The sequence below is a fragment of the Zingiber officinale genome, chromosome 1A (assembly GCF_018446385.1).
Source record: "Zingiber officinale cultivar Zhangliang chromosome 1A, Zo_v1.1, whole genome shotgun sequence".
NCBI classification, from domain to species: Eukaryota; Viridiplantae; Streptophyta; class Magnoliopsida; order Zingiberales; family Zingiberaceae; genus Zingiber; species Zingiber officinale.
This window is the reverse complement of record NC_055987.1, coordinates 62,945,262-62,973,095: the sequence shown is the minus strand read 5'-3', so window position 1 is coordinate 62,973,095 and position 27,834 is coordinate 62,945,262. Positions and strand designations below refer to the sequence as shown.

General features: G+C 34.9%; 1 protein-coding gene across 2 annotated transcripts; it reads left to right on the top strand.

Annotated features, from left to right (window-relative positions):
* The first annotated feature begins 4,801 nt into the window (after positions 1-4,801).
* Positions 4,802-26,733, top strand: LOC122025655. Of its 2 annotated transcripts, none has more exons than XM_042584502.1 (4): positions 4,802-5,321; positions 23,297-23,501; positions 25,917-26,438; positions 26,509-26,733. In XM_042584502.1, the coding sequence occupies exons 1-4, from the start codon at positions 4,847-4,849 to the stop codon at positions 26,582-26,584; spliced, it is 1,278 nt and encodes a 425-aa protein (XP_042440436.1). In that variant the 5' UTR covers positions 4,802-4,846; the 3' UTR covers positions 26,585-26,733. The 2 variants fall into 2 exon arrangements, with proteins under 2 accessions (XP_042440436.1, XP_042440429.1); XM_042584495.1 differs by having other exon boundaries at positions 23,294-23,501.
* Positions 26,734-27,834: the final 1,101 nt, after the last annotated feature.

Here is a 27,834-nt window from a genome sequence, read left to right as displayed (position 1 = left end):
TCGTGGCAGGCCAACCATTTGACGGGGCGAGGCGGGCCGACTTGTCAACTTGGCGGGTTGGAAAATCTCCAACCCAACACAATCGAAGGCAGGTTGCGGGTTAGGCAGGTCAATCCGCGAGCCCATAATTTTTTTAAAAAAAATTTTAAAAACTTTCATATCTTCAATGTTTTATTTCAAAAAGATTTTATCAATAAAATATATCCAAAAATAGATATTTTAAATATAAATGTACACAAACAAATTCACATATTCGATGAAAAATATTATGTTTGTAGATTATTTTTCTTATCATATTTTATTACATTTTATTTCTTTATAATGGAAAATGAATCGAGATTCGTGATCCTCAACCTTGTGATCAAAGCTACCATTTCTCAAAGAACATGGATGTTTTTTTTTTACAAGTTGAAATGGATATGATATGAAATTTTTCCAAAGATGAAACTTCAAGTGTTTTTTATAATTTATACATACAACACATTTGACTGTTTTGTTCATGTCCTTTTAGCACTGAATGAGGTGTTAAAGTAAGACATTCAAAGACTGAAGGCTACAACAGGTGAAATTTTAAAACCCGACGAAGCATACAACATTGGACTACATAATGTACCTTTCAACCCATCATTCTTCATACTTTCCCAACAATAGTCGGTCCATCTCCAAGCTATCCAATTAAGACCGCCTTTGTTCAACCAACCACAACCTAGTGTTGCAAACCAACAAATGCTTCAACAACACAAAGACTATCTCGACGAACTACAGCAAGATCCCCTTGGAAGGCTTTAAGGATTGGATATCAACAAAGGTTCCTAACATAAAATCTGATAGTTCCACAGTTTCTCAACCTGTGGGCCAACCCAAGCCGGTTGTGGGCTAACCCACGCGGGTCGTGGGCCTAGGCGGGTCGGCCGACAACAGGCTTAGGTTGATAAAATTCCAACCCAATCCGCTTAAATTATTTGGTGGGGTAGGCCAACCCGACAGACTCAACCCAAATTGACGACTCTAGTTGTAGCGATTTAAAGCGGCTCTACTCTAATACCAATTATAGGATTAAGATGCACTAGAGAGGGGGTAAATTGCAGTTGCAACTTTTTCACTTTTCAGAAAATAGAGAATAACGCAGCAAAATAAGAACAAGTAAAGAAAATAATGACACAAGTTGGTTTTACTAAGTTCAGAGCTTGTGACGACTTCTACTCCAAGGCCCACGATCGTTGATCGCTTTTGTTAGATAATTTACTATCAATTCAGAATTCCAATTACAAGGATGAGTGCAAAAAAATATAATTTGAATGCTTTACAATAATTATACCGACGACTTTTAAAATTCAGAGAGTCTTGCTTTCGGTCGTAAGAGTCGCGTTGCAGAGTCGCAGGATCATCGTTGAAGTAGCGCGCAAAAGAAGAATCGTAAGAATGAGTTGTCTTGAAGCTCTTACTCGAAGCCTTCTTTTATGGGTTGTTAAAGGTGCCTTCAACCCCCTTGAAGGCACCTCCAGCTTGGATCCTTATCCCCGAATCCGCGGAGACGATAATTCACGCATTTTGTGAACTTTATCCCTTTGAAGGCACCTTCAAGATCATGGAAGACGCCTTCCATATGGGATTCGAGACGCCTTTAGGTGCTTCAAAGGTGCCTCCATGGCTCTTCCACGCGGGCCTTTGGCCAAAGCAGCCGAGGCGCCTCCAACAGCCCTGGAGGTGCCTCAAACGCTATTCCTCTGAGTTTTTCTTTGTGCATCTCACTTTCTGCAAGACATATTAGTCTAAATACAAAGTATACCATGCAAGACAAAGTTAGCATAATAAAATATGAATACTAATTTATTCAATAGTCTCCCGACTATCCGATTCTGACTTTCAAATTTTCTAAAAAATCCTAAGTCAAACCGATGCCTATTGTTTACCTCAACGGGGAACGCGTCATCACCTACTCCTCTCAGGAGAATTTACCTTTTGCTAGACCGGTCCTCCAAACCATCTGGACTTTTGCTCAGTGTCAAGATGTCAGGACTTCATGTTGAACGCCCAATCCAAACCAGTCCAATCTTCCACCTAGTGTCTGCGACCCCCAGGATTTTTACCTAGTGTCCTCAACACTAGGATTTTGCCCAACATCCTCAACTCGCCAAGGCTTTACCCGGTCCCCCGAACTAGGACTTCACTGCCTAGCCACAACCAAGACTTTTCACCTACCTAGAATCCACTAGGACTTTTGTCTAAGACTACTTAGGACTTTTCTACACACTAGTTCAACTTGTTAGACAACAATACAGCTTAACTTTGAACTCTTTACCATAATCAAAACTTAGGTTCGATTGTCTGGTGCTTTCCACACCAAAAGTATCTAATCAAGGTATTTAGTTGGGGAACTTCATCACAACATTACATATTGTTAATGACATTAATAGGTCATTGAGGATCAATGGTGATAGTAAAGTCACAAAATTGTATGTCAAGAATAACCCAATTCGTCGAAGTTTAAGCACATCGACATCAAGTTTCTGGAGGTTAAAAAAAGAGTTTAGAGTCATCAGGTCATGATAGAACACATCAATACAAATTCCATGTTTGTTAATCCACTTATCAAAGGCTTGGTGTCTAAGGTGTTTCATGCGTATGTTATGGATATAGGAGTTCTTCTTATGAAAGAAGAACCCATCTAGTGAGAGTTTGTATTTATTACTCTATATTAATAAAGACAAATATTTTATTTTGATTATAGTACATACTTAAAGTTCAAAACATTAATCAAAATTCTATTTGTTTGTTTGACTCTCTAAATAAAGTATCATGATTTACTATTGTTGGTTAATATTTAGTGTTTGTAAATATGATATGAATTTCTTTTGGAATCGTAAGGCTTAGATCATTATTTACTTTTGCATTTTAGCATAAAGCATTTACAAATATGATTGGATCCTTTTGGGTTACTTTAGACCTAGTTGAAAATTGATATGTATTGATCATATTTCATGTAATTTCTATATTATACATTCATATCTTATTGTATGTAATTAATGACATTGATATTATGATTACTGTTGGAGCTTGTTACAGACATATATAGTAGCTAAGACTTCCTATACTAATGAAGTTGATTGATCAAATTGTTTAGGGGTATTCTATATTCAAAAAGTTTGATATCAACTAAAATTTTATTTGTATATCATATACACATCACATGAAGTCCAAGTGGGAGATTATTAGATTTAATCTCTTAAGGTGGGTTTAATTGTAAATTTTATAAAAGAATATGATCCGAACCCATTAAAGTAGTTTAACTTATGTTTATTAGGTTTTAGGTTATTAGATGCAAGTTTAATGTGTAGAACCCTTTAACTCGATCCGTTATCATTTATGGGATGATAACATATCAGAGTGCCTATATAAGGGAAAGGTCCCTAAGGGGTTAGGACATCTTAACATCTTCCTTCGTTCCCCATTAACGAAGGTTTGAGGTGTTATCACTCTAATTATCTTGGAAGACCTTCCTCTCACTTCTGCTTCATCTTCTTCCACAAGGATCACTTAGATGATGCTAAAGGATAAGAACCATGATTCTTCAATCAGGTTCTTTGTCGTTGGTTTATGCTTTCTTGTTGTTATGCCATGTTCTATGTTGAAACAAAGATCCATGCTCACTATTGTATTTCCTATGTCAAGTTCTTATTTGGTTTCTAGAAATCATACGACTTAGGTTTTACAGTTTCCTTTCATTCTAGTTTTTACTCATAACTAGAATGCACGGAATGAGCTTTAGAGTTACACCATCAAAAGTTGGAGTTTCTGTGCAATAAAGGAAACCATTAAACATCTTGAAAGTATAGTGCATAACCTTCAAATACAAATACAGAAAATGAGATCTATGTTTTTCAAAATATAAGATAACAAAATGAACAAGAACAAGTTAGTAATTAAACAACATAAGTTTAAGTTAACTTATGGTGGCATTACATAAAATTTATCAAAATTACTTTTATTTTTTTGTGTTATTGTTAGTAACAATTGCTATATTATGGTAACATTATATGACACATGCATTTTGTCTTAATTATTTTGATTTATTATGTTCTCATGGGTGAAATTATATTATGGCAATATTAGTTATCATAATTTGTCTGTAAAATTAGGTTGCTAGTGGTGATATTGACAATGATATTGAGAATGATATTGATGACGATAGTGATATCAATGGTAATGTTTGTCCCTCTATCTTATTTAAAATTTTCTACTTCGAATAAAATAGGAAGATCAATATAACTAAAAATTTAATTGTTGTTGATTAAACAACACAAGTGTGAGTTATTTAATCTAGCTTTAAGTGACATTGAACACATACATGTGTTTATAATATTAATTCTATCATCTACTTAGTAACTGTTAACAACTACTACAATGATATAACAATTAATATAATATGATATAACAATGGTGTAAGATACATCAAGATAGTTGCTACAGATGTAATAACTTATACAATATTGTAGTAACGGTTAAGTGACTCCTAAAAAATTTTAAAATGACTTTGATTAAATTAATATAATTTTGATAGAGTTTAAGCAATTTGGACTAAATTGGTAAAAATATTTTACTATAATAGTTTGTTTAAAATGAAATAGTAATTTAAAAAATATGATGGAATATTTATTTGATGAATTTTTATAAAAAGTAGCTCATTTGACCCGTTGTTAAATGTGAGACTTTTTTGATTTATTTTTTTTACCTAAAAAATAGAAATTTAAAATATGAATATTATATTTCAATATTAATAAAATTCTGAAAGCTTAGTTTAGATATCTCCAATAGGAGGCGGCGCAACCGAAACATTCTACTCCAGATGCTTAGCGTAGGAGCCCCTCCTTCCCCTGCAGCCCTTCCCCATCTCATCCGCCGCCAGCGCCCTTCGCCTTGCATCCTTCTCCCCTTTGGTAGCCGCGTCGCCGCTACGGTTTCGATTCCGCGGCCAGGACGCCGCCGGCTCATCCCGCTTACCGCTTTGAGAAGGGGACATCGGAGCCGGAAGCTGGGAGAAGGGGACGAAGATGCTGGCTGGTCACAAGTATCAGACGAGGACGATGAAGATGAGGACGTGGACGAATCGACTTTGCCTTTCCAGGAAATGAGGCAGTGGCTGCGCAACAAACCGTCCGGATTCGGAGAGGGGAAGAACTACGATACGAGGCTGGAGGATGACCTCTGGGAGGAGATTGAAAGGAGCAGGAAAACACAAATAGAGAACCTTAATAAGCTCAAGAACAAGCCTAACATGAGTGATGACAGACCCAAGACGAAGGAAAAAGCGCCACATAAAGGTGAATTCCCAACATGTTCATTGATCTCTATTAAGCCCTTTGTTTTACACAATTTATGGAACTTAATGAAACAACAAACAATAATCCATGAGTCTCAAGTCTCAACTGTTTGAGAGGACTATAGGGGTCTTATTTAGTCGTTGAACTTTAATTAAGGCCACATTAGCAATATTTTCTTCTCGTTTTTTGTTTCAAAAAACGGAAAATATTGGGGTGAACTGTAGCTCACGCGAGTAAGAACATAGATTCAAACCTAAAGGGACATCGCTCGGTGTCCATGTTAGTAGCAGCCAGGACCCTGTAAAATCAGATCAAATGTATGCAGACCATACTACCAACAAATACGAGGTCTGCAGTTCAGAAAAAACAATACAACATCAGGACTGATTTATCAAACAAACAAGTCAGTTAAAGAATCAGAATATCCATAACTTCTCAGGGCTACAACAGTTATTGATACTCCACTTCCAAGTTCATATGCTCCTTTTGTTTGGGTTGAATAGCTCACAACCTGTATCAACTCCTGTTCGGTCCAGGTTCAAGACATGAATATCGTGCCATTTTGGGGTCTCCCACACCATCGAAAGTCAGTCTTGCATTGCTGTGCTTAGCAAGCAACAAGCTACCAAGCTAAGCTGGGTCTCAAAAGCCTCCCAAGTTTCTGAACGATTGGGTGAGTCAAGGTCCATTCCCAGATTTGAGCCATTTTTCTCCAACCTAGCAAGGCAAAGGGCAACCAAAAAACAGGTTAGAAATTGCTTACTTGTGTGCTTTACATAGTGCACACTTTGGGTCATCATCTAGCTGTCTCAACCCTTAGTCTATACTTTGTGTTGACCTACGATGAACCACCAATCAAGCAAAGTGATGCAACACAAGAAGAGAGATAGAGTGTTGGAATGTTTGTGTAGTTGGAATCTGAAATTAGGTGTAAAGAAGTGTAAAAGGATTGTAGAACATCACACAGAAGAATTCTTAAAAACTCAATTTCTTTTCTATATTCTAGTAGTATAGCAACATACATATTTATACTAGTACATGAATTCATAAAAATCATAAAGGACTCACATAGGAAACGTAAAGTACTCATAGAGACTGAGATAGAAAATATATTAAAGACTCATCAAGACACATATAGGAAATGTAAAGGCCTCATAAAGACTCTTAATCGACACTTTAATTTTTCAAACATTGAAAGTTAAAACACATTGTAATTTCTGGAAATTTATAGAGGCCTTTTGACTTTCAACCTTTGTTTTCAAACCCTTGGAATTGTGGAACTTTATATCATTTCCCAAATAGGCTCATCATTTTCCAAAGTATGCTAAATTAAAAGTTGGTCTTTGGAATCCCTGTTTTTACATTTATAAACTTTTAATAGAGAATGTCACTTGACTCCACAAAAACTAATTTTTGCTTAGAGAGAAGGAATACCAAATGAGATGAATAGACTATCTAATCTCCAATTCTGGGTATATGCAAGGTTTAAAATTTTGATCCATGTCGAAGTTTCGGTTTATGACCAGAATGATATAGTTTCAATACCATATCATGTTGTGCTGATACAATTTCGGTACTTTTTAAAATATAAATATATTATTTTTTATATTTGATTATTATAAATACTTATTATTGAGTTATATTTGAGATGTTAAAAGTTGAGCTTAAATTTTGATATTATCTTGTACAATGATTAATTCTTATTGAGTAAAAATTAATTTAAAATTAGTCGAAGTCCACCAAACAGACATGGCAGGATCTAGTAGATTCGAATTTAATTTAATTTAAATTTATGTTGATAAATTTAAAATTAAACTATATATATATATATATAATAATAATAATAATAATAATTTAATTCATAGTAAAATTGTCAATGTCGATCCCAAACCTAGATGAAAAAGGTTGGAGTTGCATTAAATTATCGGTCAGCGTCAAACACAAATAAATATTCTATGAATGGATCCATCAAACAAATAATTTAATTCATAGTATATATTTTACAAGGTTAGAAATTATATTATATTTATTTATTTTTTATTTTTTCTAACAATTTGTTTCCTTTATCTTAAAAGGTTTTCTTTTTGTTTACCTTGTTGATAGACAGAGGGGAAAAAGTTTATCATCATTTAAAAGAGATTTTATCCCTTGGGATGGATGAAGGAGAAAAAAAATCAACAAAGGAGGAAAAAGACAAAAGTGAAAGGATCGAGGAGAAAAAAATTAAAGGAAAAAATAAGTGAAGGAATTAAATTAATGGTTAGAAATTAAAAATAGTAAATAAATAAATTTTTAAAAATTAAAAATAAAAAAGAAATGGATTTTTTTTTAAAATTTAAAATAAAAAAGAAATGGAAAATAATTAAATAAATAAATTTATTTTTAAAAAAATTGGAGGCAGCCGTGAAGTCATGGCTGCCTTTGCAACCTCGTGGTGAACGTTGCGAGGTCGTGACTCCATCTGTGACACCCACGATGCTGTGCTGGTCCATGTGTGGAATGGAAGCTTTCGCCTAGGCTGACGAGCTCGCCACGATATTTGAATTTATGGGTAGATGTCTTGAGAATTTAAATGATCAATTTTCTCTAAATGCTTACCGTAGAAGTCTGAAACTCAGAATATGACCCTCCAAACAAAAGTCAAAAGTGCATTTACTTGGAACTTAAGTTTCAAACCAATCCCATTTGACCAAAATAGCGGCAATTCTTATCTTGCAGCACTGAATATCAGTCATTTTCTTTTTCAATCATCATTTGCTCAAGCATGCTAGGCCTTCACCATCCTGGGCTTCCACACAATGTCCTAAGAAACAAGGGTCTCATTGCGAAGAGATTAGTTATGCTAAATTTTCAAAAAAAATCCCTAGGAAGAGGTTAGTAGTTTAAATAAACCATGCTGGAAGATAATCATTGGTTCATTAGCACACCATCTTGGAAGAAAGAACATTGTTGATGAGGACTAACCTTTCACCTAAGGATAGGAATCTTCCTTGCCATGGATCTAGCCTTCTAGCAATCTTGTTTATGATGGAACACTAATAGGATTTTGGAGGTTGCTTAACACTCTGAAACCCAAATAAGGAATGGGTAGCTCTGGTTTCACACATTTGAAAAGGGGAGCAAGTTGGCTGCCCTAGGTTCAGAGGCTGGTTAAGGTATGTGAAGGAAGATTTAGTAAGGTTATTTATTTTTCTTGTTGAATAGGGAGAAAGCAAAAGAATAATTTTCAACTTTAAAATATTAGTATCATTAGCTTTGGAGAAAAGGAGTATTTTTAGAAAAGTACTAATATTAGAGCATCCACAATAAGATAGAATATTTTTCTCAAATATTTGTGGTCCCCACATCCACATCATCAATGAAATATCTCATTCTTTAAATATCCCAAATCTCACAATCAAATATCCCACAAACCAAATATTTATGGAGTCCATCTATTACATACCCCACTATTAAATATTCTAAATTCCACTATTAAATACATATTTTAATTTTTTTTTGTTAAAAAAACAAAGAGAGAGAGAAATCACTAGGCATAACTCTATGCCCGGTGATTTCAAATCTCCTCCATAATATCATCTTCAAATGGGGGATATTTGAGATTAGGGATATTTAGAGAAATATTCCCTCCAGATATCTCCCATTGTGGATGCTCTTATTCAAAATCTTTTAAATTACTTTTTATTTTGTAAAATAGAAATATTTGATTTTTCTCTATCCTCCCTTTTCAATCTATTCAACTTCTTTGACTCAATAATCAATTGGTTCTCTTTGAATATCATTGTACCATCTTAGCATTTTTTTCCCTCATTTTTATTATTTATTAGACCACATATTTGTAAATATATTCTAATTATCATACGCATCTATCTTGACATTTCTCATTGTTCTTTCATTGACATTTTATGTTTATTTCTTAATTGCCTCAATACTCTCACTATTACAAGTTTGACCAGGCATACTATAACTATAACATTTTTATTACCTAGCAAGTCCGAAACATTTAGCCAAGACCCTTGAAACTTTTGTTTTGATCTCTTATTTATCTCTCATTTACTTTTTTTTTAAAGATGACTCATCATTTTCATCTCTGTATAACTACAAAAACATTGAATTTTACCATTTTGTTGGTGCAATTATATCCCATGTGGTTGATTTTGACTAAATGGTCTTTATGTGTTTTGCAAAAGGTTTAAGTTAATTGTTAGAATAAGTAAAAGGGTATTTGAGTCTTTTGGTGTATATCTTCTTTTCTATATAAAGGACTTAACTCGTGGGGTTCCTATAACACGAGATTTTAGGTTTTGCTTTGAACATGGTATCAGAGCCAAAACTCTAATTTCTTTTTCTCTTCCCCGCGTCGAATTCCTGTTCTCTCGTGCCGCCTCCTTCCTCGTTCCCTTTTTTTCTGTCGCCCGCTGTCTCCTTTTTTGCCGCGCGAGTTCTCCAGCAGCGAGTGCCGCACGAGTTCTCCAGCGGCGACTGGCCAAGCTTCAATCCGGACGTTGTTCTTTCATCCCTGGTCGCGAGTACTCGCCGGAAGCCAGGCACACGAGCTACCTCTTCACCGTGCCCTAGCCGTCACTCTTCCTCTCCCCGAGTCCACTTTGTCGCAGGCACAAATTCATCGCCGCTCTTTGCTGGAGTCGCTTCAATCGAAGCCACCAGGCACATCAGGCTCTCGATCCGCCATCGCCGACAGCCGAGCGGTGTTCTCTGTACCTCTCGGTGCTGAGCCCTCACGATTCCACCGCACGTTGACGTCGCTGCCGATCTTGTGTCGATTTCCACTCTACCTCATTCTCCTGTGCCGACTCGAGCCACTTGCGGAGTGATCCCGACGTCCTGGTCCAGTGCCAGACCTCTTCCTCGCGCGTCTCTGTCGACTTCATTGCTGCAAGCTCTGCTGGGTTGTGCCCTAGCTTTGGTTAACTCCAGCGGCGCCGTCTCTTTCTGCTGCGGCCTTTCTCCAGCGGCGTCTCTATCTTCAGCAGCCAAGAACCTTGCCGTTTTCTGTTGCACAGAACCTTCTGCTCTGCTCTGTCATCAGCAGCCAACAAGCTGATGCCAAAAGAAGCACTTCTGACAGAAGCAAGCGCAGTCCGGTTCATAGTTCTATTCATGGTTACATCTGGCGCTCCAAAGCCAGATACCTCAATCTTTACCAACCATATTACTGCACCCCTCTCTTCCGAGCAGTTGGATGGTAAAAATTATATCTCCTGGGCATCTCATATTGAACTTTGGCTTGTTGGACAGGGGTATGAGACACATCTCACTCAAACTGAAGAAGATGTTCAAGATGCCGATCGTCCTCTGTGGAAGAAGGTTGACGCTCAGTTGTGTTGTATTATCCAAGCCACCATCCATTCATCTCTTAGGAATGTCTTCCGTACTCACAAAACCTGCAAAGCTGTTTGGACACAAGCCCAACAACTCTTTACAAACACCTCTCGGCGACTCTATCAAGTTTTTGAAGATCTCATGACTATCCTCAATGCCAATCAGATTAAGGATTCAATGTCAACTTATCTGGGTTCAGTTTCTAGCCTTCTTTGTGACTTCAATGAACTGCTCCCACCTGCGGCTGATCCTGTTGAAGAGCTTGAAAATCGGAAGAAATTTTTTATGTCTTTGGCTTTATATGGTCTGCCCACAGATTATTCTCATGTCCGTGACCAGATCCTGGGCATCCCCACAGAAGCTACCATGGAAAATACCTGGGCGACTCTTCTCTGTGTCCCGGCCAAAGTCTTGACGATGCCTTCTTCTGTTCCTGTCGACTCGTCAGCTTTAGTCTCTCGACACAAAGGACCTCCACCTCGCAAGGGTGGCAAAGGACGCCCTTGGTGTGATCATTGCCACCGACCGGGACACACGATTGATAAATGCTGGAGTCTACATGGTCGTCCTTCTCGTCCTATCAAGTTTGTTCTTTCATTGACATTTTATGTTTATTTCTTAATTGCCTCAATACTCTCACTATTACAAGTTTGACCAGGCATACTATAACTATAACATTTTTATTACCTAGCGAGTCCGAAACAATTAGCCAAGACCCTTGAAACTTTTGTTTTGATCTCTTATTTATCTCTCATTCACTTTTTTTTTAAAGATGACTCATCATTTTCATCTCTGTATAACTATAAAAACATTGAATTTTACCATTTTGTTGGTGCAATTATATCCCATGTGGTTGATTTTGACTAAATGGTCTTTATGTGTTTTGCAAAAGGTTTAAGTTAATATTATATTTATTAATATATTTGTCAAGTATATAGGTTTAGAGGTTACTATAAATGCAATCATGACTCAACAAGTGTTAAAATTGGAAGTCCAATCATGAATGAACAAGTGTTGAAATTGGATTGTGTTGAAATTGGAAATCCAAATAGGTAAAGTTGATTGAATACCTAATAGATGAAAAAGTATAATAGATGTTGATAGTTGGTGATGTTGGTGCAAGAAGCACTATACGATCGAACTTAAGTTTTGATGTTGGCAAAGGGTCAAAGTAAAGTCTTATGGTATTCTAACATGCTGATCAAGCTTGAAGGAAAGTCCTATGTGAGGCTAGACAAGGAAAGTCTTAACTAAGGCTAGACAAGGAAGTCCTGGTTAGTGAGACTCAGCAAATCAAGGACATCAGGCGGGAAGCCTTAGGGTCTAGGACTCCAAGGGGGAAGCTCGGGGGTCGTGGACATAGATAGAAAGTCTAGTTGGGTCGAGGGTCGGAGGTCTAGCGAAAAGTTTCAAGGGTTAAGATCGGTTGAGCAAAAGTCCAAATAGGGTGCATGAAAGGTTTGGCAGTAGGTAAACTCTCCCAAGTGGAGTGGTGAGAACGCACTCTCATAAAGACGTTGGTCCAATCTAAGGTTTCACGAGAGACCAGAAGTTGAGACCAACTTGGACAGTTGTCAATTATAATTTTATTATATCTGTGCTAACATTGTTATGCTGGAAGCTAACTATGAGAGCTGATAAAAAAAAGGAGGTCCAGGCTCCCTAATCGATTTCAGGCGACTGGAGGTCTAGGCTCCATTATCAGGTCCAACGCCTAGGTAAGGATAAACACGGCATGGATAGAGCTTCGACCAAGTGCTGCCACATTAGCCGGCTAGGCGCCTAGATTGGCTGAATCAACATCGAAGTAGGATCAGATAGGGGTTGCTAAGGCACCTTATGCCGATCTAGGCGCCCGGATAGTGCTATAAAAGGAGGTCATAATCAAAGGCTTCATATGGTTCATTTGTGCTGAATTCTACACTTCTACAACTACGAAAAGCTATTGTGCTCATGCTACAACGACGCAACAATGTTGCGATGTCGCTACGAGCTTAAATGAACCTAGCATCTTGGTAACACTAGTTGTTTGCTTACTTTGCTTATTTGTTTCTTTGAACGCTTTATCTTGAGGGTTAGTAAGATTATTATCGAACCCGATTTTTGTAAAAGAAACGGATTGATAGTGATTACCCAATGAAAGTGGTCAAATTGACTATGGGCCTTGGAATAGTAGCCACGAGGCTGCGAACCAAGTAAAACCAAAGTATTCTTTACTTCCTATTATTTAATTTCCGCTGCATAACTTTAGTTTTTCGAGTAAATTCTGAACGTGTACGAAGCACGTTATTCAACCCTCTCTTGCGCTTTCTTGATCCAACAATTGGTATCAGAGCACGATGCTTGAAATTGGTGCAACCACCAGCCAAGCTATTTTTATGCGTACATTTTTAATTTTTTTGTTCTTGGTTAGAATTGGTGCAATCACCTCTTCTTACAATTTTTTTTGTTTTTCGAAACTACTCGAAGTTGGAGCAACACCACTCGAGTATTGTTTTCTATTACTTCATTCTTTCCACACTACTAATCCAAGACCAAGTCTTGGAATATCGTTGCTTTTACTAATTGTGTGCTCGATTCTAAATGGCACATCAAGAGGGTTACAACACAACCCATCCCTCGCTCTTCATTGGAGATGACTTTGGTTACTGGAAGAGCCATATGGAGTATCACCTAAAGACGCATGTGAGCATATGGATCACGATTCAAACTGGGTTCACCCTACCTACCAAATCAGACGAAAGTCCAATGGGGTGCGAGGGTTGGGATCCAATTGTAAAGAAACAAATAAGAGTTGATGTCAAAGCAACCCAAACCTTCTAATGCGGCTTGACCAAGGAGGAGCTTAGTCGGGTCGACCCCTTCATAAGTGCGCAAGAACTATGGAACAAGCTAATCAAGCTCAACGAAGGACGTTCGACAAAAAGTAAGCAAAAGTGATTTATTTTTAAATAATTTATATAACATAACCATGTAAGAAGGAGAGTCCGCTAGTCAACTCCACGCCCGACTCTAGAACATCCTCAACGGATTGCATGTAATCGAACAAACAATGGAGAATTGGGACGTCATAAGGCACGTGCTGAGAGCTTTCCCCAAAAACACCTTCCTTGTGGGCATCGATTGTCGATGCTTACAAAGTTTCTCGAGATCTCTTAAAAATTAAATTAGATCAATTGTTTTCTGAACTTGAATTCCATGAGCAGACTAACACAAGCCATGCCGAGAAAGCTATGATTTTTTTTGCAGGACAAGTAAAGGGGAACAAGCAAAAGGCACAAGTAGAACTGCAATCCGATGAGTTTGATTATGACGATGACGATGACGAGACTACCGTTGAATTGATCAACCTTGTTCGGAGACTGGTAAAGAAGAAGAAAGGGTAACTCGAAGCAAGAGGGACGGAACAAGTCGAACTGTTACTTAGAAGTCCGACTCAATTTGCTACGAGTGCAAACAAAAGGAGCACTTTAAAGCTGAGTGTCCCAAGTTGAAGAAGAAATATCAAAAGATGAAGAAAGCACTCAAAGCAACATGAGACGAATTTTCATCCTCCCTTGAAGAATAATAAACTAGAAAAGTAAGAAGATCACCACAACCACTTGGCAATGATGACTAGAACCAACACCGAGTTCGAGACAGAGTTCAAGTCTGAAGCTGAATTCGAGAGAAACCACGGATCTGTATCAGTTTCTGAAGGATCAAACCCCAATGTAAGTACTAGTGCAAAGTTATAATTGTATGAAGTTATTTCTTGAATAATAAACTAGAAAAATCCAATGCCGGGGTTAAATCACTCCTCAAGGGGGGTCAAACTCCTCAAGGGGCAGACCAACCCGAATTTGATAATTGATCAGCTCAAGTCCAACAACTTGAGGAAGAGAATTCTAATATGAAAGATCAGGTTACCGAACTTAGAGGTTCATTGGAAAAGTTTGTTATCGGATCTAAGGGCCTAGATATGCTTCTTGGATTTTAGCGAGCTGGTACAATCGAACTAGACTGGGATTCAAGACAAAACACACTAAAAATAGATCTTTCATGTCTTTAGTTAATCGAAACAAACCTAGAGTCTAAGCATGGGTTCATAAAATCAATTTGGTTAAACAAGTTGAAACGAATAACTATTGGGTTCCTCAAGATCATATATATATTTTGGATAGACCTCATCTAAGGCATGATCGAGGGGGAGCCAATTGGAAAAATATTTTCATTGTTAGATAAATTGCTTGTTTATTTCTTTAAATGCATGCTTGGTTTTTAGTTTTTGTTTATTGTAGAACGGTTAGATAAGGACATAGGCTTGCCTAACCTAGTACCAAGGTGGGACGAGATGATAGTACCTCAGGAAGCTTGGTCTAGGTAGTTAAGTAAGGTAAGATGTACTTTACTTGGTTTGCTTAGATAAGTTGAACTAATTGAAACTATCTCACCACATCCTACATTAGTTAGACCAGAGTTTTTCAATTGATTAGCTAAGTGTTCAATTTCACGAATCAACTTTGTCTAGAAAGTGGTCGTTCCTCCGATATTCAAAAAGGCCTTTGTGTCTCGCCATAACCTGGAAGATGAAACCTGAAATGTGCACCTAGTTAGTTAACGGTTAAACTTGAATCTAACACAAGGTCAAACAATCCTTAGAACTCAAATTGAAAAAGATAAATCATCTCACAAATTCTATAAGGTTTCCTTATTCGAAAATCTAGAAATTGGTGAGATGAATCTAAGACTTAATTTAAGATTAAGTAATTTAATTCACTCTAATAATCTAATTTAATCAAGTTTAATTAATCTAATTAAATTAATATGAAATTAAGGGGGCGTTTGGTTTAGGGGAATAGGAGTGAGGAATGGGAATGAGAATCATTAATTGTCATTGTTAATGTCTGGATTATGGGAATAGGAATGCAAATAAGGGAATGAATCTTTGAAATTGGGTAATAACTCATTCCTATGTACCTCCCCTTCAATGAGTCATTACCCTATTTTCATCAATCAAAATATTTCCTTATTCCAAAAATACTCTTGACGTAAAACTAAAATTTTCTCTCTTAATATCAAATATCAAAATATATTTATTTATTTTTTCTTTCATATCACTTCTCTCTCCTTGTTCTCTCTCATCATATTTTCTCTCTCATCATTTTATCACACACTTTCTCTCTCCTTAATCTCTTCTATCATACTCTCTTTCCTCTTTTTTTCCCTTATCACACTTTCTCTCTCATCATACTTTCTCTCTCCTCAATCTCTTCCATCGCACTCTCTTCCTTCTTTTTTTCTCATCATACTTTCTCTCTCCTCAATATCTCTTATCACACTCCCTCCTTTTTTTTTCTCAACACACTTTCTCTCTCTTCAATCTCTCCCAGCACACTCACTATTCTTTTTTTTTCTCATTACACTTTCTCTCTCATCATACTTTCTCTCTCACCATACTTTCTCTCTCCTCAATCTCTCTCATCACACACTCTCTCCTCATTTTTCTCATTACATTTTCTCTCTCTTCATCCTCTCCCATCATACTTTCTCTCACATCATATTTTCTTTCTCATCTTCTCTCATCATGCTCTCTCCTATCACACTCTATTTTCTCATTTTCTTTCAGCACACTTTCTCTCTCTTCATTCTTTCTCATCACACTTTCTCTCTCATGAGACTTTCTCTCTCATCATTCTCTTTCATCATATTTTTCTCTCACATTCATCTTTCTCTCACATCTAATTTTTTCTCTTATTTTCTTTTAAGGTTAAAAAAGGAAATTTTGATTTATTCCGATAGAAAATATGCAACTAACCAAACATTGATTTTAAGAGTGATATCCTTGTTCATACCCATTCCCATTCCATAATACAATGATTCCCATTCCGATATCTATTCCTAGGAAAGAACCAAATGCCCCCTAAAAACCTTGACTAATTAATCTTAATTAATTTACGTAATGTTGAATAATTAACACTCAATTAATCAACCTAATTTAATAAACATCCGAATTAATCTAAATCAATAATCCAAATCTAATAATCTAATTAATTTAATGAATCTACTTAATTAACCCATTAAGATTAAACATAATTTGATAATTCAATAAAGTTAGTCTAATTAAAACTTGATAAAATTAATTTCCTAAATCTAAGCCCAATTAAATTGTTTAACATTAATTAATAAATTCAAAATTAAGATAAATTCGAATCTAAAACAAAATTCCAAAAATAAATAAAAACTTAATTAATCTAATTCACTTAATTAATATAACTTAATAAAAAAACTACTTCAAAACTAATTAATTTAATTCAAGTTAATCTAATTTCAAAACTCAGTTAAATCCAAAATTAATGTAAACATAATTCAACCATCTAATTAACTCTAATTTAACTTAAACTTAATTTTGATTTAATTCAAATTTTATTTAACTTAATGAATAATTTTGGCCTTAATTTAATAAATCTTAACTTAATTCTAAATTAAACTTAATCAATAATAATAAAACTTAATTAAAAAACTTTAAATAATTAATACAATCTTATCTTAAACCTAAACAACCCAATCAAATTAAAATTCAATTAAATTAATATCTTAATCTAAATAATCAAATATAAGATAAATTTGAAATCTAATGTAAAAGGTATAACCTAAGTTAATTTTTTATAATTTAACTTGATTAACCTTAACTAAATCTAAAATTAACTTTAAACCTTTTAGTTAAACATAAATTAAATATAAATCAATAAAACATAAATGATCGAGGCACCCTTACCCAATCCGGGCGCCCTTCACCACCGAATTAAAAGGGCACATTTTTTTATATACTATTTTCTTAAAATTGCTTTCAATTAAATTAATATCTTAATCTAAATAAATAAATATAAGATAAATTTGAAATCTAATGTAAAAGGTATAACCTAAGTTAATTTTTTATAATTTAACTTGATTAACCTTAACTAAATCTAAAATTAACTTTAAACCTTTTAGTTAAACATAAATTAAATATAAATCAATAAAACATAAATGATCGAGGCACCCTTACCCAATCCGGGCGCCCTTCACCACCGAATTAAAAGGGCACATTTTTTTATATACTATTTTCTTAAAATTGCTTTTAAAAAAAAATGCTTTTCCAAAAATTTGTTTTGTTTTTCTTTAAATCTTTTTCAAATTTTTTTCCCTTAAAATCTCTTCAAATTTTTTTTCCTTACATATTTACAAATATTTTCAAAATCTTTACAAATTTTTGTATTCCTTAAAATATTTTCAATTTTTTTCGTAAAATCTTTTCAATTTTTTCCGTAAAATCTTTTCAATTTTTTTCCCTTAAAATCTTTTCAAATTTATCTTAAGTCATAAAAAAAAATTACTTAGAATCTTTTCAAATTTTTTCCCTTAAAGTCTTTCTAATTTTTCTTCTTTAGCAATATAACATTTTTTTAAAAAACATTCTTCTCATGAACAAAAATTTTTCATTTTTTTTTACCTTATACCTCATTTTTCTAAACTTTGGGAAGAATTTAAACTTGACTCCTACTTTTTTTTATGAGTGCTAGAGGGGGAGAAAAAGGACTAAAAATTATAAAATACCCCATGCAAAAATTTAGGGTGAGAGATCAAATTAAGGGGAAGTAACAAAATGCACTTACTTGTAAAGTCCTAGTTGAGGCTAGGTAAAGAAAGTCCTAGTTGAGGCTAGGCAAGGAAGTCTTGGTTAGTGGGACTGGGCAGGAAGTCTTGACAGATCGAGGACATCGGACGAGAAGCCCTGGGGTTGAGGACACTAAGCGAGAAGGCGGAAAGTCTAGATGGGTCAAAGGTCGGAGGTCTAGCAGAAAGTTCTTAGGGTTAAGATCTATTGAGCAAAAGCCCAAACAGGTCGGGTGGACCAAAGGTTTAGTTGCAGGTAAACTCTCCCGAGTGGAGTGGTGAGGACGCACTCTCAGAAAGAGCAGTAGGCGTTGGTCCAACTTATGGTTTCATGGGAGACTTGAAGTTGAGATGAGACAACTCAGAGAGCTGTCAATCATAATCTTATTATATCTGTGCTAACACTGTGATACAGGAAGCTAACTATGGGAGTTGGCGAGAAAAAGGAGGTCCAGGCGCACCAATCGGTTTTAGGCGATCGAAGGTCCGGGTGCCCCTATCAAATCCAGGGCTTGAGTAAGGATAAACACAGTGCAGATAAAGTTTTGACCAAGTGCTGCCACGTCAGCTAGCTAGGCGCTCGGAAGGCATTCATGTGCCTGGATTGGTCGAGTCAACATCGAAGTAGGATCGGATAGGGGTTGCTAGAGGCGTCCTATGTCAATCTAGGCGTTCGGATAGTGCTATAAAAGAAGGTCATGACCAGAGGCTTCATATGGTTCATGCACGCTGAATTCTACACTTCTACAACTACGAAAAGCTGCCGCGCTCAAGCTATAATGACGCAACAAAGTCACGACGCCTCTACGTGTTCAAACTAGCCTAGCATCTTGGTAACGCTTGTTGTTTGCTTACTTTGCTTATTCGTTTGTTTGTATGCTTTATCCTGAGGGTCAGTAAGATTGTTATCGAACAAAATTTTTTGTAAAAGAAATGGATTGATGGTGATTGCTTATTGAAAGTGGTCAAACTGACTACGGGCTTTGGAGTAGTAGCCACGAGGCTGCGAACCGGTAAAACCAAAGTGTTCTTTACTTCCTGTTATTTAATTTCCTTTGCACGACTTTGGTTTTTCGAGTAAATTCAGAATACGTGCAAATGTGTTATTCACAAAACTCAAGGGCTTTCTCGATGTAAGTCTAAGTAGGTTAATAGTGATTGGATAATTGGCAGAAGTTAAACAGGTGTTAGCAAATGTGGAAGTTCAATAGTAGTTGGTAGAAGAATAAATCCAAGTAGCTTATAGTTGATTGGATACTTAGCGGAAGGAAAAGTTCAATAAGAGTTGGCAGAAGAGAAGTCCAAATAGGTTAAGGGTGGAGTTTGTAGAAGAAGTCCAAATAAATCAAGGGTGATCAAATATTTGATAGAAGTAGTCCAATAGTAGTTGATAGATAAAGAAGACCCGAAAGTTATACTTCTTGCCAGAGAAGGGTCTTCCTAGGTGAGGCGTCTTGGCAAGTGGAAGAAACCATAGAAGCGATACTCCAGGCAAATGGAAGAAGACTCAGACGTAAGGATTTATAACATGAGCGATATGAGATTTCAAAAACTTATAATTTTGGATTGTTTCTTAACTAGGTGTGAAATCAAATAAGAAACATGTGTGTTTGAGTCGTAGGGCATGTGAACCATAAAATTAGGAGATTAAAACTTGATGACATAAATAGACCTTAGAAAAATTCACAACTGGGTATACAAATTGATTTTTGGTTACAAACCAATGTGTAAGGTCTTTAAACAAAATTGGTTTGGATTACAAATCGATGTCTAAGGCTAGTACCTACCTATAAGGGGGTTCATTTCAAGCACAATACAAAATCACATGATTTCAAACTCAATATAAAATCATCATGAACCCTTTAGGACTAAAATGTTAGAAAGGTATCCAAGGAAAAACCTAATAAAACCGGTTACAAGTAATACATTTTGGATATTAAAGAATGTGACCTTATCATATTAAACTAGTTTTGGGTGTGTTAACAAGTTTAGAAAAAGTAGAAAGCTCAACTATAGTTAGTTGGAACATTTGGATAATTTTATGCTTAAAAAAATATTTATCTAATCTTTTAAAATAGTATCAATTTTTATGCCATAACTTGTTTAAAATGTATATTCATTTTTTTTAAAATTATAACTTATATAACATTAGTTTCAAATACTTTTGAAAGTGTTATGTTGTTTTAATATCGGAAATTACCTCTTTTTTAGATGAAAATTTAAATAGATATATTTTTTGTTAAAATTACAAGTTTAAACATCATTTATTTACTCTCAGAAATTTCTAGAAAATTTTAAAAGTTGTGTTTGGTTCTAAAATGAATGAAAATCACTATGGTATAAAGCTAACTCATCAAAACCACTTGGTTGAACTCGACCATTTAATAGATTACATCAACAATCTTCATTTTTTGATGTTTGATAACCCTGAATAAAAAATAAAATACATTCCCAAGTCATTCGGGGTAATATTAAAGTTTCTACCAAAAACTTCTTATTTTCTCCCTTTTGACTTACATCAAAAACAAAAATTGAAATATCGAAAGAGTTTGAACTTATAGTCTATACAAGAAAGTACATAAAAATTTAGGGTATGAACATAAAAAATGATTTTGAATTTGCTACCCCTTAAGGCAAATTGTCCCTCCCTTTACTTTGTGCCCCTCCCCTTTAAAAATGTCATTAAAGCATTACAAATTAAAAAAAAAAAAATTTTAAAGTTCTAAAATATGGTCTAACTTCTGGGGAGGTAAAAATATAAAAATCAATAAAAATTTTGATTTATGAACTTTCAGTTAAGATTAGTTGTTTGAATTAAGGCCGTCGAATGTGAAGAAATTTTGCAATTTGAGTTTCTAGAATTCATAAAAAAAATCACATAAGTCGAAAAACCATGAAATTTTGCAAAAATATGTAGCATTGTTAAATTTAACATGAAAACATAATTTTTGATGTAAAATCTTTATACTTTTGAAAGATAGAACAAACTTGGAAATGGTTTCAGTTGTGTTTTTATCCATTTTCTTGACAACTATTTCTAACAACAATTATGTATTGTTTTTCAATTTTTTTAAAATATTTGAATTTTTTAACTAAGCGCAATAGGAAATTTCTAGTCATCATTATATGAGCTACATCTACATAGTTTTGTACATTAGTCTTCTTCATGATTGGTCATTTTCATCGATTTTATATGTTGATGATATTTGGCCTACATAAATGCATCATAACTAATATTTTAAATCAAGATTATTGTCCTATCGTACTAGGGAAAGGTTCTCTCAATGCTCTAACGCCCGCACCGGATATGGACCGAACTGTCTCATGACGTTCTTACAAAACTTGTGTGGTGTTGAATTCATCTTGTGTCCGTATATGTAGGTTTCGTCTTATTGGTGCGTCCTTTTAGAGTAGGTAGACTCTAATATCAAATGTAGGATAATGTGTGGGTGCTAGATGGGTAATAGCTAGAAATCTAAAATGGACAATTAAAACTCGAGTACAAATGTTTAGATTATGTGGTGGAACAATAAAAGCTAAAACAAATCAGTAATGATAACATGATTCTTTTAATGCAGTTCGAAACCCATACGTTTCTACTCAATGGCTATGGACTTGTGAGTCACCCCTAGAAAAATCACTATATTTTCTCCTTAACAGAGGTGGAGAAATCTCATGTAAAAACTTTTACAATAAGATAAAATTGAAGCTTGTAAAAAGAATAGAGCTTAAAGGTCATACAAAGATAAAAGGCTGTAAATTGACAAATGAGTAGTGGAATAATATTCTTTCATTTGTTGTCTTTAGTCTATTCAAAACCTATCAAGTCGACTCAAATCCATTTATGTCTATTCAACACCTATTTGTCAACTCAACTAGAATAGATCTTTAGTGACAAAAACACATTTCCTGTCACATAGACTCCAATGGATCAGATTCACATGAACAATGTTATTTTTGAATTCAAACAACACTTTAGTTGATTGCCCTGTTGACTCAAAATAAATATAGAGCAAGTTATTTTAATTAGTCGACTAAACTCACTTAAATCAACGTGAAACAGAGAGCTATTGGTTGCGAGCAGAACATCTTTAGTTGCCTATTGAGTCAGTTCAATTGTTCAATCAATTGAAGTTAAAGCTAGAATTTGCATGCCAACATTAATAACAACCTAGAAAAAAGACTATCCAAAATCAAGGTTTCAGGTTCTCTCATAATCTGTCAACTCACATGCCAGGTTCACTTATTTCCGGGTCTTCTTTAGTTTGCTAAGAGTTTTGCCTCCTGTACTTCTTCCGTTTGCTGAGTATGTGATCAATCTTAACCTATCTAGATTTATTGTTAGCCAACTTCTATTAGACTTCACCATTTGTCAAGTGACTTGGACTTCATTAATCAACTCCTATTAGACTTCCTTTTCTATTGGTGCTCACTGAACTTTATGTGTCAACTGTCCGATCAACCTTGATTTATTTGGACTTTTTCAACTCACCTATTAAGCATTTTTCACCTGCACATTTAACAAAACCTCATCAGCAAACGCAACATTAAGCTAACTTAAACTCTAGGCCAAATACATCAAAACCACTTTGTCAAACTTGATCACTTGTAACATGATTTCACCAATAAATGTCACCCTTTTAACCATGATATCTTCTATGTTTGTAACTGCTGTTAATACCTGTGTATGTTTTGGTCTGTGTAACTTTCTTTTATCATGGCCTATTCTTTAAATAACACTTTCTTTGGATTGCTTGTAAAGAGTACTCAGAATTTACTTTCTGATAGCACTGGTCAGAGGGCTTCATAGGCAGCTTTTCATGTTCTTTAAGCTTAAATAATAAGTTCAACTTTGTGCAAATTCAACATCACTAAACCAATTCTCATTCTGACATAGAATCAAAACCCTTACTCTGTTTGACATTTCAAACCTTTATGCCATCCTATTGCTCAAACCTTTAAAGCTTATATTGATTCTTTATGGGGATTTGCAGCAGCAGATGAAGCTGAACCTGGTACCCGTGTGCGTATATGGAACCTCCCCAGGAAGAAGAACATTCACAGAGACCTGCATCATGCTTTTAGAGGCTTCCCTGGGCTTGTTAGTATAAGCCCTGCTGTTATCGGGAATGAAAAGACTCGCGAGCCTGTCTGCAGGGGTTTTGCATTTGTATGTCTTGCTTCTAAGGAAGCTGCTAATAGGTACTCTCTCCTTTTTATATCTTTATTATGTTACAATATCACAAATTACAAAAGGGCCTAACCAAAGATGGAAATCTACTATTAGTAAGGTGATCTTGCTTTTTCTGCTCATTTATGGGATGGTGCTCTGTTTCTCTCGGAATATCTTGTCTAAGTTCTCCTTCCTGGTTTCAACTTTTTCAATACTGCAACTTTTGCTCATGGTACTAGAAACTATTACTATCAATAATTAACTCCCAACAATTTTCTTCTTTATCATTTCAACCTTTCGTATGAAAAATAGTATATTATTCTTATGCTGGAAGTCTGGCTAATTCATGTCCATGTAAATATCTTTCAACATGATAGATTATTTTGTAAGTATTGTTCCCACCGGATTCCTACTTTTTTTAGCTTTCATACTCTCATATTCCTAGTCTTCCAGTTCCTGAGTAATCTGTTACTTGCTCCTCATTATATCAATCATCATGCTTGATAATAAAGACAGGTGTTGCAACATGCAGGTCAAAGATGTCATTAATTCTTAGAATCTTAAATGAAGAAAGTTGTACTTCCAAACAAAAGTTTGTATTGAATCCTAATATATTGTTCTACTGAAAACCATCTTGTTAGTCTATTGAATATAATCACACCATCAATCTGCATTGGAACAACCTATACCACTGCTTTCCATCTAGATGCTTTTGCAAAGCCCATGATTCATGTGACAAAGAAGTTATGGTTTCACTGCCTATAAACTAGAAAGTTTCCATCATGTGAGAAGAACTAATAAGATTCTGACAATCTATTTTTGTAATAAAAGAGATGATTGTTTAAGTGTTCCATGTATCTTTTCCTATTCTTGAAAATTATCTTGTCCTGCCACATCTAGATTGTATATTGTATTCCTGAGCTAGAAAATTAATCTTCTAAAATCTCCTCATGAGCGAATCTTATATAAATGCAAGGTCTGAGTTAGTCTCAACTAAGATTGTTAAATCGAGGTTCAAATCATGATTTATTTTGGTGATTTTTCTGAGTTGTATAAATCTTAAGTTTATAAAACACATTGCTATAAATAATAAAATGCATTATATAACTAAAGAGTCTAATGATCGTTTTATTAAATTAATACCTTTAAATTTTTTGAAAAATTTCATCTTTTGAATTACTAATATATATATATATAAAGGCATCTATATTGTATCACAATCACTCCATATTCTCTCCACTTAAAATGTCATTATCCTCATCATTATCTTAATCTAGCATAAACTTTTCTTCTTTTTTCCTTTTCAGCTTCTTCATTAATAAATACCACCTATTAAGGGAAGAAGGCATAAAGTCTTGGTCAACATATTAAGTCACTGATGTTGGTTGCTGAGAACGAGGGGTGGAGATATCAACGACTTTTAGTTGAAGAAGCTTGAGAAACACACAAGGGTTACTAAGGATGAGGGTAAGAAACTTTAGTCAACATTTATTACTGAGGACACTCTAAAATACAAATGTCAATATTCTTTGGTCGACAAACAGTTGCTTAGGATAAGTTCCAAGAGATAATCCTTTAGTTGAAGACACATGAGGAAGAAGCCACCAAAACCTTAGATGAGCTCGTTTGTCCAAAGAGATAATCAATGATTCTTGTGGATGACGAGTTGTCGATAAAGAAGCTATCTTTGATGAGTGAAGGTTTTTAGACAATGAACTGCTACCAAAGAAGCAATATTTGGTGAGCAAAAGGTAAAACACGAAATGACTGGTGAATGTTAAAAATGAACCATTGAATAGAATAAGACACATGATTTTTTTAAACCTAAATATATTTCCGATTATGTGAACCGTTTATTTATCCAATTATGTTGAAACTGTCTTCTTAGATTATGTGGAACTATCTATTTTTCAGATTATTTGGAGCTGTGTATTTTCTAGATTATGTGAAAATGTTTATTTTTAGTATTGTGGACTTGTTTATTTTTCATATCATGCAGAACTATTTTTTTTCTTTTCAGATTTTGCAGAACTATTTATTTACCGAATAATGTGTACTTGTTTTTTACCGGGGTATTTAGAACTATTTTTATTTACTTGAGTACACGGAATTTTTTATTTAGCTTGGTAAACAAGTTAATGAGTAACGTATTTGTGTTCTTTTCCTTTGTTTCATGTTCATACATTTCAATCAAAGGATCAATTCTTAACGGGTGCATGCTCTTGGGGAAAAAAAAATTCCTCCTACCTCCTAGTCAACTTGGCGGTTAGTTATAAGCTAACCCCTCCTTGATTTACCTCCCTTCACATAATCTAAAGATGGGCTATGAGGAACGCTTGGAGGGAGCATAATCACCTTTTGCTATTCATACATTTCAATATGTTTAACACTATTTGTACTTCTTTTCACCGTCGTCAAGTATATTCATCTTTCTTTCACTTCAGGTTCGTACAAGCATATTCAAGGAAAACTCTGTGCTTTGGTAAAGTGGAGAAGCAGATTGCATGTGCCGTCATAAACACACGTGGTATTCGTGACTCGTCTGAGCCTCAGGAAGATGTTTCTGTCAGGTTTTCTCTATCAAAATCCTTAAAAGGGGGAATTGGGTTGTCTGGAGCATCTGACGTTGATATTGTCTCACAAGATTCAGAAGGAAGAACAATTGAAGATGGGTCTGTTTGTATAGGTATAACAGAGAAGTCTGATGTTGAAGACATGTTATCCAAGAGAACTTGTGACGGTACTTCAACAAACTTTGAGGACAAAGAAAATAGTCCTGGACATGTTACCATCCCTGTTCTTGGTTGTCTGGAACATGGGAATGAGGTGCCTTGGAACGATTTGGCCCAAAAGGAATCTATGCCTCAAATTCGCAAACAGCGTGTAAGAACATCTTCGAGTAAGAAGGCCACCAAGACTGATCTAGTCCAGGGTAACAAACCGAGCTTGCTAGGTTCCATGGCCAGGTACGTCTCTTTAGTCCGTGTTCCTTTTGCTTGAATGAATGCATGAGCCGTTTCTGGAAATGTGTTTCAGGTTAAAAATCAAGGAGAGGACTGTACTAACTGGTGTCTTCTCCAAGTACAGCAGAAATGTAGCTTCAGAGACCTGATTTGGAGTCTTAACTAAATCTTTCCGTATGTTTGGCTTAAGTTCTTTGCCTGCCGTGGCATATGTATTAGTATGAACGTTATTCGCTCTTCCCACCACCATCCAATTGAACCGTCGTGTTTTTTGATAATATAAATCTATTGCTCGATATATTTTCGTTTTGAAAGTAACAATTATAGTCCTTTTGAGGTACAACATAAATTATTTAGCTTAATTCAGTGACGGTCCGTGCCTATTTTGCGAAGGTAAGATACATCGGTAACAGGACTAAGATATTGACTTTATATAGTATAAGTGCTAGCGAGTTTCAGGTTTACTTTGAAAGAGATAGATGGATTGGCTCCGTAGATATGAAACTAAGATGATGGATTCAAAAATAAATTTATTGCTAGTAAGGTGATAAATGCACACTTTTTACTAATAGTTTTTTTTATATCATTAATATGTATTTTCTTTAGTGAATTTGAGAAGCTGATTTTGGAATTTGAAAAATAAACACAAATAGTGGTCCATAGGCCATTAGATCAGATAAAGTTTATATTCAATAATTCATAAATTGAAACGGATAAACACAAACAAAAAGTACCCGTAAGAAAGAACCACATAAACATCAGATTTTCTATGCAACAAAACATGTCATAAAAAAAAAAAAAATTAAATTTGTCAAAAAATAATCTGATACAATCAATTGGATTTGATCAGATTGAACAAATCTTTCTGTCAGATTAACAAAATTGAGTATAACACAAACACATTAAATTATAGAAATAGGCTAGAAACGGTCTGATGCAATCTCAATATGCCAAAATGCATAGAAGACACTGTATAAAATTAAGAAAACCAAAATACGTGAAATTGAATGTGTGTTTTGGTACCATCATTCTGATAAGAATATTGTCACCAAATAATACTAGATCTTAGCAATTTGTTGATAGCCCATATGTAAGTGCAATTGGTGATTTAGGTTATCACTAGAGACAAGGAAATTCACCATCTTTTAACCACAAGGACAAAGGAATAATTTCCTTTGATAATAGTGGAGAATTCTTACTAATGAGTATATATAACATTGAAGTAACATAAAACTTTATTATAAAAAAATATTTTTAATAGAAAATATAAAATTTAATTTATTTAACATTAGTCAATTGTGTGATACCCAATACAATATCGGCTTTCACTAAATCATGTATTGGGTAAAGCACAATGATTTAAATAATGTCATGTTAATATGACTATGCCTTCTATATA

Bases quoted from the DNA above. Each gene is read 5' to 3' on its own strand.
- LOC122025655 (XM_042584495.1), top strand. From the start codon at position 4,847: ATGCTTAGCGTAGGAGCCCCTCCTTCCCCTGCAGCCCTTCCCCATCTC. The intron at 23,502-25,916 runs GTACTCTCTCCT...CTTTCACTTCAG, and splicing joins TCTAAGGAAGCTGCTAATAG to GTTCGTACAAGCATATTCAA. The intron at 26,439-26,508 runs GTACGTCTCTTT...AATGTGTTTCAG, and splicing joins TTGCTAGGTTCCATGGCCAG to GTTAAAAATCAAGGAGAGGA.